The 13,857-nt window shown below is 44.7% G+C and overlaps 1 protein-coding gene across 1 annotated transcript in view; it reads right to left on the reverse strand.

Annotated features, from left to right (window-relative positions):
* Positions 1-13,857, reverse strand: part of PTPN9 (protein tyrosine phosphatase non-receptor type 9) — a 67,744-nt gene that overhangs the window by 10,119 nt on the left and 43,768 nt on the right. Inside the window, exon 9 of the mRNA XM_036734753.1 lies at positions 11,745-11,811. Coding sequence (XP_036590648.1) covers positions 11,745-11,811 — 67 coding nt within the window. The remainder of the gene's footprint in view (positions 1-11,744; positions 11,812-13,857) is intronic.

The raw sequence follows: 13,857 nt of genomic DNA on the forward strand, positions 1-13,857 counted from the left end.
AGAGTTCCAATGATCACTCTACGATGATTTGCCAGTCCATTTGGCTGGTCCTTTCTTCTCAGCTAAGCCATCTTGGATGACTTATAATCTCAAACTCAAAAACAGGACTAATTCTTTTCCCTGACTCTCTTCCTTCCCTTTCCTTCCCACATAGAGATCCCTCTGCAGATCATGTTTTTTGTCAGATAAACCCCAGGCAGAAATGTTGATTCCTCCTCCTCTCTTTCATCTTTCCTTCCTTCCAATAGTCAGGTAGTTAACAAATCCTGTCAACTTCTTCCCTTTGCATTTCCTTTACAGTCTTTCCTTCTCCGAACCATCCCCCAACCACCTAGAAGTAGTAGTAGTAGTAGTAGTAGTAGTAGTAGTGGTGGTGGTGGTAGTAGTAGTAGTAGTAGTAGTAGTAGTAAGAAGAGAAATGGATTTAGCGTTTGAGAACCTGTGTTCAAATCCAACTTCTGCCAAGTACTACTTGTGTGAACACCTTTCTGGGCCTCAGTTTCCACATCTATAAAACAAGGAGGGGGTGGCAGACTAGATGAACTCTAAGGTCCCTTTTAGCTCCAAATCTATGATTCCAGGATAAATGTTCATAATGTTCCTAAAACAACACATCGATCTTGCCGATTCCCTGCTAAAAGTCATAAATGGCTCTCTCCATCCTGTCAAATCTACTCTTCTGCCTGGCTTTAAAGGCCTTCCATTATGTAATCCGAGCCTACCAATCTTATTTCCCAGTACTCCTTGAGATGCACACTGTGCTTAAGTTGGGTTGATTTGATTCTTCGATGTGGCACAAATATGCTGTCCTCAGGCTCCCTCTCCCCCTCATCTTTGCTTAGATCCTTTCCCCTACATTGAGCGTCTTCCCTTCTTCTTCCTGTACATCTTCAGGTCACATTTTCTTCTTGTTTATCGCCTGTTCAAGAAGCCAATCCATACAGACTGATTCTTTGCATCCAAGAAAATGGTGTGATGTCTTCTTTTGAGGGCCACACCATCTGTTTATAACACTACTGTTGTCACCTAATAACCCAGATTGCCAACTCAACTCTTTGACCTTAGCATCTGATTCATGGTCCTTATGGTTCTTTCTCTGTAACCTCTCATCACTCTTAGGGCCCTTCAATTCTCAAGCTGATACCCCTCTGACAACCTAACCCCATAATAAGTTCCTCCATGTTCAACTCCAATGACTGTCTTCTCTCTTCACTTTAGTCACTACACACTAGAATGGCCATACCTTAGATCTTAATCTCTGCTTTCAATCTGCAATTCCAGGAACAAGATGCCCCTCTTAGGATAAGCTGATCCTGGCAAGTCCCATCACCATGCTGCTCATTGAGCCAGGGATACTCAACACCTTTCCACCTCCCCCAGCCTCCTCTCCCTCTGATTGGAGGGCTGGAGGGTAGAGCACTCAGCTCCTCCCAAAGCTCTCCTTGGTAGAGGGCTGGACTCTCCAAGTGACCCTCCTCTTTCCATCAGCAGCAGTTCAGCTTCAACTACACAGAACAAGATACTCTCTGGTGTTTCCCATCCTCCTTACTATCTTCCTTCTGGGTGTAGTCTTCCCCCAGTAGACTGTAAACTCCTGAGGGCAAGGACCGTGCTTTTTCCTTATACCAAAGCCTTAAACCCAATTCACTCTGGAGCTTGTAGATTGGAAAATGGGCCCCTGCCCTCCTAGCACAGAGACAAGGTAAATACCAAATAGTACCGGTCTCTCTTTTGGCCAAGAACCCTGAGGGTCTTCCACTCCCTGTTTTTTTTGTTTTTTTTTTTTGAGTTTTGATGAAAGTGGCCATCCCCAGATTAACTTCTTAAAGAGGCCTATTCACTGAATGGGCATTACCTCACTCAAAGTGAGAACCAGAAAAGACCTTAGCCTGAAAGGGCCAGGGTCTCCTAATGCATCCTGGGCCATCTCCAGTCATCCTGGTGAACATAAGGCCACTGGACCCAGATGGCTCTGGAGAAGAAAGTGAGGCTGGTGACCTTGCACAGCCCTCCTTCACTCAAATCAAAGTCAACTCCAAGTCATGTCATCATTTCCCTGATGTCATGGTCCTCTTCTAGAATGAAGAAACCCAACAATTTATACCCCAATGTTTAGTATAGTGGCTAGTACAGATTAGGCACTTAATAAGTGTTTATTAAATTGAGTTCTCTGTCAAAATTCTAATATCCAATACCTTGAACATTCTATTCTCTGACCAAACCACCTGTCCTTCCTCTTCTCTCCCCTGCTATTCACATTTTCACCCTCTATGTAATAATATATGACCTAGACTTCTCATAATCTCAGCCCATTTCTCCTACTCTCCTATGACTTGCCTCCATACCCACATTGGACTCTAAGGTCTCCCACTTTATTAATGTTCCACCCACAACTACCCTGTAACTTCTTGCCCTCCCATCCCTGACCCCTGATCTGTCCATTCACTGTTCCCGACCTGGGAAGCCTTGTCCTCAGTCCTTGGTGAGCCTTGCCATACAACTTCAATGCCGGCTAAGCATCACAAGACACAGCAAAGCAATGACACTCATTCTGCCTGCCACAAACTTGTGATTACTTAACCTCAGAGCTGACCCCTTGCTGCCAATCATTCTCTTCTACCCTTATCAACCTCCCCATCTCACTTCTCACAGCAACTGCCCTAAATCTAAACTGCAGACCTAAATGAAAGGGGAATAGTTAGAAGGAGCAATTTAATAGAGAGGAGCTGGGTTTGAGTGGATACTTTCATGAAGAGTACACCACTACTAAAATTACTATTTTTCTATTTAGGAAATAAAAATAACCTAAACTCGAACTTGCCTTTGTTTTACCTTGCTATGTAATTTGTGTATTAATTTGTACGTTGCCCCTAATGGATTCTAATGAAAACGCAGTGCACAAGGATTGCTTTCTTCCACGCCCTCTCACTTGTGCCCCTTTGATTTCCTTCTGTCTTTCCCTGACCCCTTAATGTTACAGGCATCCCCAAGGGTCTGCCATTAGCCATCTTTCATATTTCTCCATTTCTCCATGATTCCTCCCTCATTCACTCCTGTGGTTTCAACTATTACTTTTTGAAAATTAATTAAATTAAATTAAAAAAAAATTCTGAGCTTAATACACCAAAAAAATCATGAATCTCACCCTGCAGTCTGTCTCTCATGTTGGAAGCCTTAGAATTAGATTTCCCCCTTCCCTCCCTTTCACCTCTCCTATGAGGCTACCAAGACCTGTTGATTCCACCTTTGTAACATGCATTCATTCATCCCTCACATGGTGCCACCACTTTAGTGACTACCCACCCGAACTACTGCAATTTCCTCTACTTGGGCCATCCAATGACCTCCTAATCACTAAAGCTAATGGCCCTTTTTGCCCACCTGTAGCTTTCTGTAGCTTCTGTCACTGATGACCACCCTCTCCAACCAGAAGGACATAGCACTAAGTCCTGAGGTAGGTTATAAGACATTAAGAAAAAATATGATGACAGTGTCCTGGTCTCACTTTAATCGAAGAGCTAGACAGTCTCTCTAGAACAGAAGACATAAGCTAGGTTAGAACCAGATCCTGGAGGGACTTGAACCTGAGGATATGGAGCTTTTCCCTTTCCCTCAGAGTCAATAGAGAGTCATAGGATGTATCCAAGCAGAAAAGTGAGTTGATCAGTAAAGAAGATTTCCTGGGCAACTGAGTGAAAGATGAGTTGAAGAAGAAAAGGAGCTAAAGTAAAGAAAACCAGTAAGAATGCAATTATAATAGAAGCAATGAGCACCTTAATTAGGACGGTATCATTGAGAGTAGAAAGAAGGAAAGGAATGCAACAGATACAAGAGGGAAAGTCAATGGAAAATGGCAACCAATTAAATATTGCAGGTAGGGGAAATAAAGGAAAGGGGCTAAAAGAGTTAAAGATAATAAGCCAGAGATGGGGGCTAAACAAGGTACAATTAGATAAAAACAAAACCGGAATGCCATACTGAGATCAGTCGCTAATGATTCCACGTTAACTCAAAAGGAGCTCACCAGAGAAGTGCCCAGGTACTTGTGCTTGGTCCTGTGGCATTTAATATCTTTATCAATGACACCAAATGTGCTTGGAGAGGAGCTTTGTGGCTTGGGGGGGGTGGGGGACATAGGAAGGTCATGATGGCTCTCTTCCAATATCTGAATGGCACTGACGGAGAAGAAAAATTGACTAGATTTGTTTTGTTTGGCTGCAGGAGCATAACGAGGAGTAATGGGCAGAGCGCGAAAGAGGTGAATTTAGCTTTGACATTAGGAAAACCTTCCTAATGATAAGACCCAAACACAAGATAAGTCACCTCAGGAGGTAGTGGGCTCCCCTCGCTGAAGATCTTCAAGTGAAAGCTAAGTGACCACTTTGAGGCTGGGTTAAAGGAGAGAATTCTTTCTGGGTAGGAGTCAGAGGTCTCTTCCAACTCTGAAATTCTGTGATTGCTGTGACTCCAATATCTCAAAGCAGGATGACAACAGTGTAATGCCATCAATGGGGGAAAAAGTCAGGGCAAGGGAGAATCTAGAGATGAGGAGTTCTGTTTTGGACATACTAGGTTTAAAACATTGGCAGAGCATACACCAGTACAGAACAAAATCTCGGATATAAAAATCATCTACAAGATGGAGGTGACAAAAGCCATAGCAGTAGGTATGATGCCGAGGGAAAGATCAAATATAAAACGAGGCAGGAGCTCTGGGAATACCCACACTAAAAGTGGGGGAAAAAGAGCATGAGCCAAAGGAAACCAGGAAGGTGAGTTAGGACAGACAAAAATATGCCCAGGTCACAGAAACCAGAGGAGAAGAGAACGTGGGGTGGTCAATGGTATCAAATGCAGCAGAAAATTCAGGAAGGAGCGAGCCTAAAAACAAGATGGCGCCTTTGGCAATTAGGAGGCTCCAAAATGACAGAGCTGGAGCTGAAGCTGGAGCCGGATATTGGAGGAGATCCAGTTCAACTCCCTCTGTTTAGAGATGAAGAAATGGAGGCCCAGAGAAGTGACATAACAAAGAGGCAGCCAGGTATTGAGTGGCAAAGCCAAAATTTTCTAACTCTAATCCCCAAATCCAGTTGATCCTGCCGTGCCTCGTTTGCACCTAGTTGTTTGTATGTTGTCTCCTCTATTAGACCGTGGGTTCTTTGGGGGCAAAAACTCGTTCTTGCCTTTCTTTGTTTCCCGAGCACTTGGCTCGGTGTCTGGCACACAGTAGGCACTTAATAAATGCTTGAGTCTACACTTGACTCCACAGTTAGTGATGCTGGGGAGAACAGTTTCAGTAGGGGCAGAAAACGGATTTTAAGGGGATGAATATGCATGGTGAAAAAGTGGAGGGAACAAATGGAGACTACCTGGGTTTGGTTTGGTTTTAAGAACTTTAGTAGTGAATAGGAGGGGGGGAAGTGGGTCAATGGCTTGAGATGGTAAGAGGTTTAGGAAAAGGTATAAGGTTTGGAGTTATTCTGAATACCTGGACCTGAGGTTTCTAGACAGAGGGGAAAGAGCCAGGAGAGAAATTGAAAACAAAAGCAGAGGCGGGATGATTAATATGGCCGCACCATACGAGATACCTGAAGGGTGGAATCCAGGTGAGAAGATCTGCCATGGAAAGGAGGAAGAGGGTACATTCCTCTGAGAATGGAGGAGAGAGGAAGAGAGACTAGGTAAAAGGTTTAAAATTAACTGAGGAGGGAGTCGCTGATATTGTTCATGGAATATACTACAGACTACCTGTACAGAAAGAGGAAATAGATGAGGAACTCAGAAATGGATGGCAAGCCTGGCACAGAACCATGAGAGCCATGATGGGGGCCTTCAATTATCAGAACATCTGCTGAAACTCTGCCAAACAAAAAAGCACAGCTAATACTTTACTGACATGCTTCCATGATAGTTTTATCTTTCCTAAAGGCAGAAGATTCAACAAAGGAAAATTCTGTTCTGAGCCTCATTCTTACCTACAGTGAATACACACAGTTGGGACTGCAGTGGAGATATTAAGAAACTTGGGAGGAAAGTGACTACACCATCTTGGAATTTGTGATGGAGAAGAGGGAAAGTCCAGAACGGTCTGACAGAAACCCTAAATTATGGGAGGGCAGACTTCAAAAGTTGTAGAAAAAGGATAGATTGGATCCCACGAAATAAAAATCTAGAGGCAAAGTCAATTTAGAAGAGGCAGAAAGCTTTCACGAACAAGAATTAGGAAGGCATGAAGACAAAGAACGGCACTGAGTCAAAGCAGTGGCATCAAACTCAAATAGAAATGAGGCCACTCAACAAGACCTAAGGATTCCTGGGGACCACAGAATGACTTTTTAAAAAACCCACAAATTAACATTATCTACATCTTATTGCATTTTTAATTTTTTAAAAAAATTTCCCAATTACATTTTAATCTCACTCAGCTGCTAGTCCTGGGATAGTGAGGGATCATGTTAGATACCACCGCAGTAAAGAGACCCATGTGTCTATACAGGGAACTTAGCAGCTGAGATTTTAAAATGACAAGCATGGAAGATAGAGCCAAAGACAAAGAAGAGAAGAATGGTACAGTCTTCTAAGACTTGGGTCAGCCCTAAAGCTCCAAATAAACTGAGGCAGGCAAAGAAAGTTAAAGATTATAAATAGAAATAGTTGTCATTGGTTGGGTTTTTTTTTAAGCTCTGCTAGAGAAGAGAGGAGGACCAAAGAAGGGTCTAATGTTTTGGGTAGACTAGCTAATAACTGAAGGAGAGAAGGCAGAGTGGCTCAGCTCTCAGGCTGCCCTTTTCTCTGCTGAAGAAAATGATCTTTGGACTGGAAAAGACAGAACAAAAATGGCGATAGGGAATTGATACCCAGCATGAATAAGGTGACAGTGAGAGCACCTGCTACCCTGGAGCAATTCAAATTATCAGACCTGGGGAATTACATCCTAGGACATTGAAATAAAAGCTGGGATTGTTTCATTCTTTGTATCCGTATCTTCCTGTACCTAGCACAGTGCCTGCCTGGCTGCCCACATATGTGGACACAATAAAATTTGAATGATTGATTTTTAAGTCAATAATCTTTATAAGGTTGAGGATGATCAGAAGATTAGAAAAGGGCAAATGGCCTGATTTTTTTTTTTAAGGAAGACAAAGTAGGCAGCAAACTCTAGGTTAGTGAGCCTGCCTCCGATTCCTGACAAAATTCTAGAAGTTGATGATGAAAGACGAGGTTGGCAAACACCACCTCAAAAAGGAAGTGCCTTTCTGAAGGAGGGCTCATACAGACGTGTCTGCATGATGACTCACATCCTACAAACAAAAATATGAAAAGGTGGCTGAAGGGGCCAGAAGACCAACCCTGGCCCCCAGAAGAGAGGATGAAGCCAATTCCCCGATCTCTCCCCTCGCCCCCAGGCTCCTCCTCCACAGAGACGGGGCACTACAAAAGTCCATCCTGAGGCTTAAGAGACCAAAGGCAGCTGTGCTTTGTTGCTTTTCTTTGTGACAAGGGAGGATTCAGAGCCCAGAAGAAGTCAGACGGTGCAAAATGACAGTGGCATTGAAAACAAAAAACTTCACAAAACCAAAGCCATGTCATGCCGGATCTCATTTTCCTCTCCAATAGGGTGACTGGCGTGGTGGATGAGGGGATGCTGAAGACAGCTCACAGAGAGTTCTCATCAGGTGACAGAGTCTCCTGTCCTGCTCTTGTGAAAGAGACGGTGATATAGGGCTGGAAAGCTCACCCCGAAGGACAGTCATTAAGGTGTGGGCCTGACTCGGAAGGAGCCCCCCCCCCACCCAGCCCTTGGGATCTCGGCATCATTCATCAGTGCATTTGCTCCGACACAAACTTGGGAGGAATAATTAACACCCTAAATGAAGTTAGGATCCAAAAAGATCTTGGTGAAATTGGACGAATATGGCAAACTGACTAAGATAATCATAGCTCTCATTCATATTAATATGCTTAGTTTTATGTGTATTTATATGCTTGATGGTGTGCAAAGCACAGTCTGCTCACACCTTTTCTCTCTCACTTGTACCTCACAACCTGGGGAGGCAGGTGCTACCGAGCCCATTTTAGAGAGGGAGGAACTCCAAGAGGTTAAAATGAAGTAAGAGGTGTCAGGATTTGAACCCAAGCCCTCCTAGCTCTAAGTCAGGAGCTCTGAGGCTCTAGTGTTTCTCAGGATATTGAAGCTAGAAATGTAATGGGTAAGAATGTGGAGTTTCACCATTTCGAAAGTACAGTGTGGGGGCAACGTGGTCAGGAGGGAGCTCATCAAGGAAAAAAGGTCTTTCATAAAATGCAGATTCCACTGGAGTCTATCATGAGGGTGGACCCACAACACCCCCAAATCACAGAGCCATGGACTGCATCAAGTGAGCAACATACACAGGTGAGGGGGGAGGCTGACCATCCCAGTAAGGAAGACTGGGTTCAGGGCAGGTAGCCACCCTTTCGAAAAGACCCCAAAAAGGAAGAGGCGCCCAAGGTAGGGAGGCTCTCAAGTTCATGCTATTCACCTGAGACACAGCATGCCCAGGGGGACTGGACTTGGTGGGCTTGAGACCAGGAAAAACTTCCTAACAGTCAGAGCTACCCAAAAGTGCCCACAACGGCTTGGGAGAAGGTGGCAACCTCCCTTCATGAGAAGCCTTCAAGCAAAGGCTGCTTAAGTGTCTTTGGGGGATGTTCTTGGTCAGAATAGGGCTGGACTGGCTGGTCTCTGAGGTCCTTTCCTGCTCAGATTCAGAGCAGAGGAGAGATCTCTGTCTTCTCAGGAACGCAGGAGTAAGTCAGAATTAGAGTTAGAGTCATTTGGTAAGAAAGAGAGGGAAGGGGGAAGGGTCCCGGGAGCGAGGAAGACAGCAGATGTTCATGTTGGTAGATTTTCCCACCTTTGTTACTCTGGCCTCTGTCTTATAACAGTTTTCTCCACATAATCTCCGACTCTATCATGGGCAATGACCCTGAAAACCCTGCCCTCTTGGTTCCTTAAACTCAGCTCCCAGGACTTCAATCTCTCATCCACCTAAACCACCCATCGGGATAATTCTACCTTGGACTTTACTATCTCTCAAAACTACCTACAATCCCAAACTCTGGAATTCCCCTGACCACAAATATCCAGCCCTCCTACGTCCTCCTTATAACCTCTGGTCCCACCATCCTTCCTCTGTGTTTTCTAGAATCCATGCTGCGAATTCTCCCCTCACAATCTTGAGCCCGTCATTAGCTTTTTCCATACCCAGTTCACTCTTAAATCTTTCAGCCCACTTTTTCATGCCTTACTAATAACTGCCAACATTGGATAACTCCTGCCATCTGCCTTCTCTGTGTTACTGAACATGGCTGGAATAAAACCCTGAGCTTGTTCACTGGGTCCACCACAAATCCATGACTCCTCACTCATCTCTAATCAACTCCCTGTTAGGACCATCTCCAGTCACGCTGAATATCTCACCAGGGGACCTGGATGGCTCCGGAGGTGAAAGTGAGGCTGGTGTCTTTGCAGAGCCCTCCCTCACTGAAATCCAGTTCACTTGCATTCACAGCATGACCTTCCTGATGTCACAGTTCTCTCAAGGGTGAAGGACAAACACCAACAACAATCAACTCTCTGTTACACTGTCTGCAACAACCCAACTGGCAACTTAGAATCACAGATTTGGAGCTAGAAGGGGCTTGGAGGCCACTGAGTCTAACCCTCTCATTTTACAAATGAGGAAACAGGCCAAGAGAGGCTAAAGTGAGCTGTTCAGCATCACAAAGGTAGCAAGGGTCAGAAGCAGGATTCAAACCCACATCTTCCTGGCTCCAAACCCAGTGCTCTATACTTTATGGTTCAGAATTTCAATTCCACTTAATTTAATTCAATCCAGCAAGCATTTATTAAGTTCCTGTTATGTCAGCTACTATGCTCATTTCACCAGCATAGGGGAACTTCTGGGGCAGAAGCTCCCTTTCCTAAAGTGGATCAGGAGCTCTTTAGTCCGGGAGTTAGAAGTGGAGAGAATTCGGGGCTGGAGGCCCCGAGACACCATACAGAGCCAGTGTACTGGGAGGGGCAGTGCTGGAATGGCCGCCCTCCCATTTCCAAGGGCAGCCCTCCATCCACCATGTCAAGCCAAGGGACTCTTCAGTCGTCTGAGGTCCGAGGCAGCAGAGAAGTAAGTCCTACTCTTCCATGGCAAGCTGCCTCCTCCAGATCCACCAGAGAACTCTCAATGGAGGCCCAACTTTTGACTGTTAAGTCCTCTCTTGAGGGGACTATATCAATAGAGCAGTAGTTGGGCTTCACATAGATGCCACTGAGCATCTGGGCAGGGGTTCTTGGCCTCAATAATGACATGAACTCCCCTGGCAGTCTAGTGAAGTCAATATCATCAACAAACACCCATTAAATGCTTAGGCAACAAGGGAAACAGAAGAAGATATGTATGTGTGTGCACACACTTTACATATACATGCTCACACATACATGTATGTGCATATCTTACATATGACACATATGTGCCTTGCATGCATATTTATACATGCATGTGTGCATATATGTCTGCTGTGTATGCACACAAGGGTGTAACTGGGTTTCTGCATTACAGAAACCTACAATCTGGTGGATCAGAAAGAACTAAGAATGAACATTAGAAGCCGCGTGCTTTTTACACAGAGCTTCTTTTAAGGGTTTGGCCCAGGCTCAAAGCGCCGATACTTTACAGATCCCTCCCTAGAGTGAACAGTTGGTGATGCCATATTCGCCACTTCCTTTGTTGCTGCCATTAGTCCATCAGAGAAATCAAATGCCAAAGTTTTTCAGGAGAAAACTATAGATGAATGTTGATTTGATTTGCTTTTTGAGGATTGTTAAAAGAATCATACCAAAATTTGGTCACTTAATTTCTGCTAATGTTGAGGATTTCCTTCAGAATGTTTATAAATTCATCAATGAAAACACATAGGATTACAAAAGTAACCAATTATATTTTGTCTGTTGTCTTCCATCATTAGACTACAAGCTTCTTGAGGGCAGGAACTGTCTAGCACAGTGCTTGGCACGTAGTAGGAGCTCAATAAATGTTTGTTGACTGACAAATATGATTATCAAGAATATTGTTAAAATAAGTTCACAGTCCTTAAGTTAAGAACCCCTTCTCTAGAGGGAAATAGGATTTCACATCGAGACATGAGTGCTATCAACTGTCACCATCAGACTTGCCAGTCCTATTCTTGGATGGAGATTGAGAGGGTGTCCAAGTTCCCCAGGATCACTGTGCTCCTTTCTGGCTTGCATACAGGAGCAGAGCCAAAATGAATGCTGCCCCAACAGCTGGGCAGAGAGATCACCCAGTCTCCAGGCTTCATCTCTGATCTCCCACTGCCATCCCTGCCTCCATAACCAAGCGTATTGAGCCTGCCCTGAAGAATTCTGATGCTCTGCTGCCTCCAATTTGCAATGCAAACCCAAGACTTCCAGGCTAACCCAGCATTCCCAAGTACCAGCTTCCAAGTTTGACAAAGCACAGAAATCACCACTCTCTGTCCTTCCCATTTAAAGGGGAAACTTTAAATATTCCCAGCCCCACCAAGAAGCCACAACTTTGATCTCCCACCATGTCTTATGCACAGCTGCCTCCTTCCTTGGGGTTGTAGCTATGGATGGTGTAAAGCAGGTGGCTGTCCAAGAAATCACAGAGAGCTCCCAAAGCTGACTAAGAGCCAGGCATACATTACAGATCCCAGCTTACCTTGCGTGCCAATATAAGCATTCTTCTGCTTATATCCATCCATGAAACTGGCATTGATGTAGTCTGTCTGGAAAAAAAAAAGAAAGAAAGCTCACTCACTCTTGCTGTGCGTGGAAATATATGGGCATGGAAATAGGAACAAACATACTGAACAAACACAGTGCAGGTCCGATTCATAAAATGGTAGAAGCTCAGAACTGGACCTCAGGTCAACTAATTGGAGCTCCCATGGAATGAAGTAATCTCCTCCATGTAACCTTGGTCACTCCCGGGAATCTTCTCCACTCAGTGAACAAAGAGGAAGAGAGAAAAGGGTGGCCAATTTAAAGCTGCCCCCTAATGACTTCCTGGCTCCATTTCTTCTCTTCCAGGGATCTAGGTTCTATTGAGTCTGAGCAGAAGGGGAATATTGGGCCACTGATTCAAGTGGGGGTTAGCACAATTCTCCGTCTTAATATTCATAAATACAGAACGGGTACATAGTAGAAAATGCCCATCCACCAACAGACACATCCAACCATGCCAAACGTCCAAAATATCAAAACCAGGAAAAGAAGGGGAAAGGAAGAGCAGGGAGAAACTGAAGCAGGGACTCAAAAAACAAAGAGCAGTGAGTCTAAGACTCTTATCTCTGCCCATCACCAGGCAAAATCCTAAGCTGATTCTAATACCCAGGCAAAAACCTAGGGGTGCTACCCAAGGTCCTTCCACCACGTGTTACCCCAACATTATCATCCTTACTTCTACATAATTCCTGATTATGTCCTCTCATACCTTTTACTCCAAAAAGGGAGGGTCCCTAAGGCCACAATGCTTAGGAATTGTGTATCCACCAGTCACGTAGGGCACAAAGAGGAAGAGGATGGAGAAGGAAGGCATTAAGTACATAAGTATTGTTTCAGTAATTGCAGGCCAGGAAAAAGCCTGGCTTTTGCTGCACAGTGTGGAGCTTAGGCTACATTCCCTCCCCTGTCCCTACAATACATTCAGGTGCCACCACCCTTTGAGGATAGCAAAATGACCAGCTATAGTCTTCATACCCTCCTCATCAAGCTTAGAATTACTCAGAGACTAGGCAGTTAGTCATGACCTGTCAAAACAGCCTGTTAATCTAGCCAGAGAATTCCTATATTCATCCCACTCTCCTCAGGACACACCCTCCCTCCACCCAAGGAAGTCACGAGCAGTCCAAGTTCTGCTTGGCCTCTGACCCACCATGTGGAGAAGGGAGACCATAAACCCACCATCCTACAGCCAAGACAATGAAAAAGACAGCAGATCTTCACCTCTGCCTCAGCTATCCTCCCTGACACACCCACCCGTTCTCCTCCCATGGAGAGCAGATGCATTATACCAGCACCAGCCTGGCATTCTTGAAGTATACATCTCTTAAGGGCACAAGTGAATAGTCAGAAGGATGATCAGGTTAGCCAGGAAAGAGGGCAGCCATGCAGGCACACGGCTGCCAGCTCCACTTTGTACACAAGATTTAAGAAATAATCTGGAGGTTTTCATGTTGTAACATGAGACTCCACTTACCGACCCTGACTTTGATATTACACCTATGATCTAAGCAGGTCATGTGTGGAATTTGGTGCCCTTGTGTTCTTTGATGGCTGAGAGCCCTTGGAAATCAGAAATATTAACTGAGGAAGATTTTAGAATTAATGTATGAGCCAAATACTCCACCAGATACTGGCCAGATCTGACAGAAACTCTAAGAGATTGAGATTCTGATGGGGTAAAGTCTCTGGGAGTCGCCTTGAAACTCTCCGTGACTCTTCCCAGTAGATCAGGCTTTCGTCTGAGGCCATAAGCCTTTCATTATCACGAGGTCCAAATCTCTAGCTAGCCTAGCCTTCCATTGTCCAGCTACTTCCCACCCAAGATCCTATCAAAATATCTGATATACTGTCAAAATATCAAAATATCTTAAACTAGCCTAGCCCTACATGGTCTTTTACCTCCAGATTGCCTCTGGCAACTTCCCACCCTTAATTCCATTCCTGGAGTCTGATCTCACCCCAGTCACCGTGTCCATCCTTAGACTCCTCCTCAATACCCTCCCTAAACCCCTCCTCCCATCACCCCAGAACCCTCCCTTGGTCCCTCT

Source organism: Trichosurus vulpecula, chromosome 8 (genome assembly GCF_011100635.1).
Source record: "Trichosurus vulpecula isolate mTriVul1 chromosome 8, mTriVul1.pri, whole genome shotgun sequence".
Classification (NCBI taxonomy): Eukaryota; Metazoa; Chordata; class Mammalia; order Diprotodontia; family Phalangeridae; genus Trichosurus; species Trichosurus vulpecula.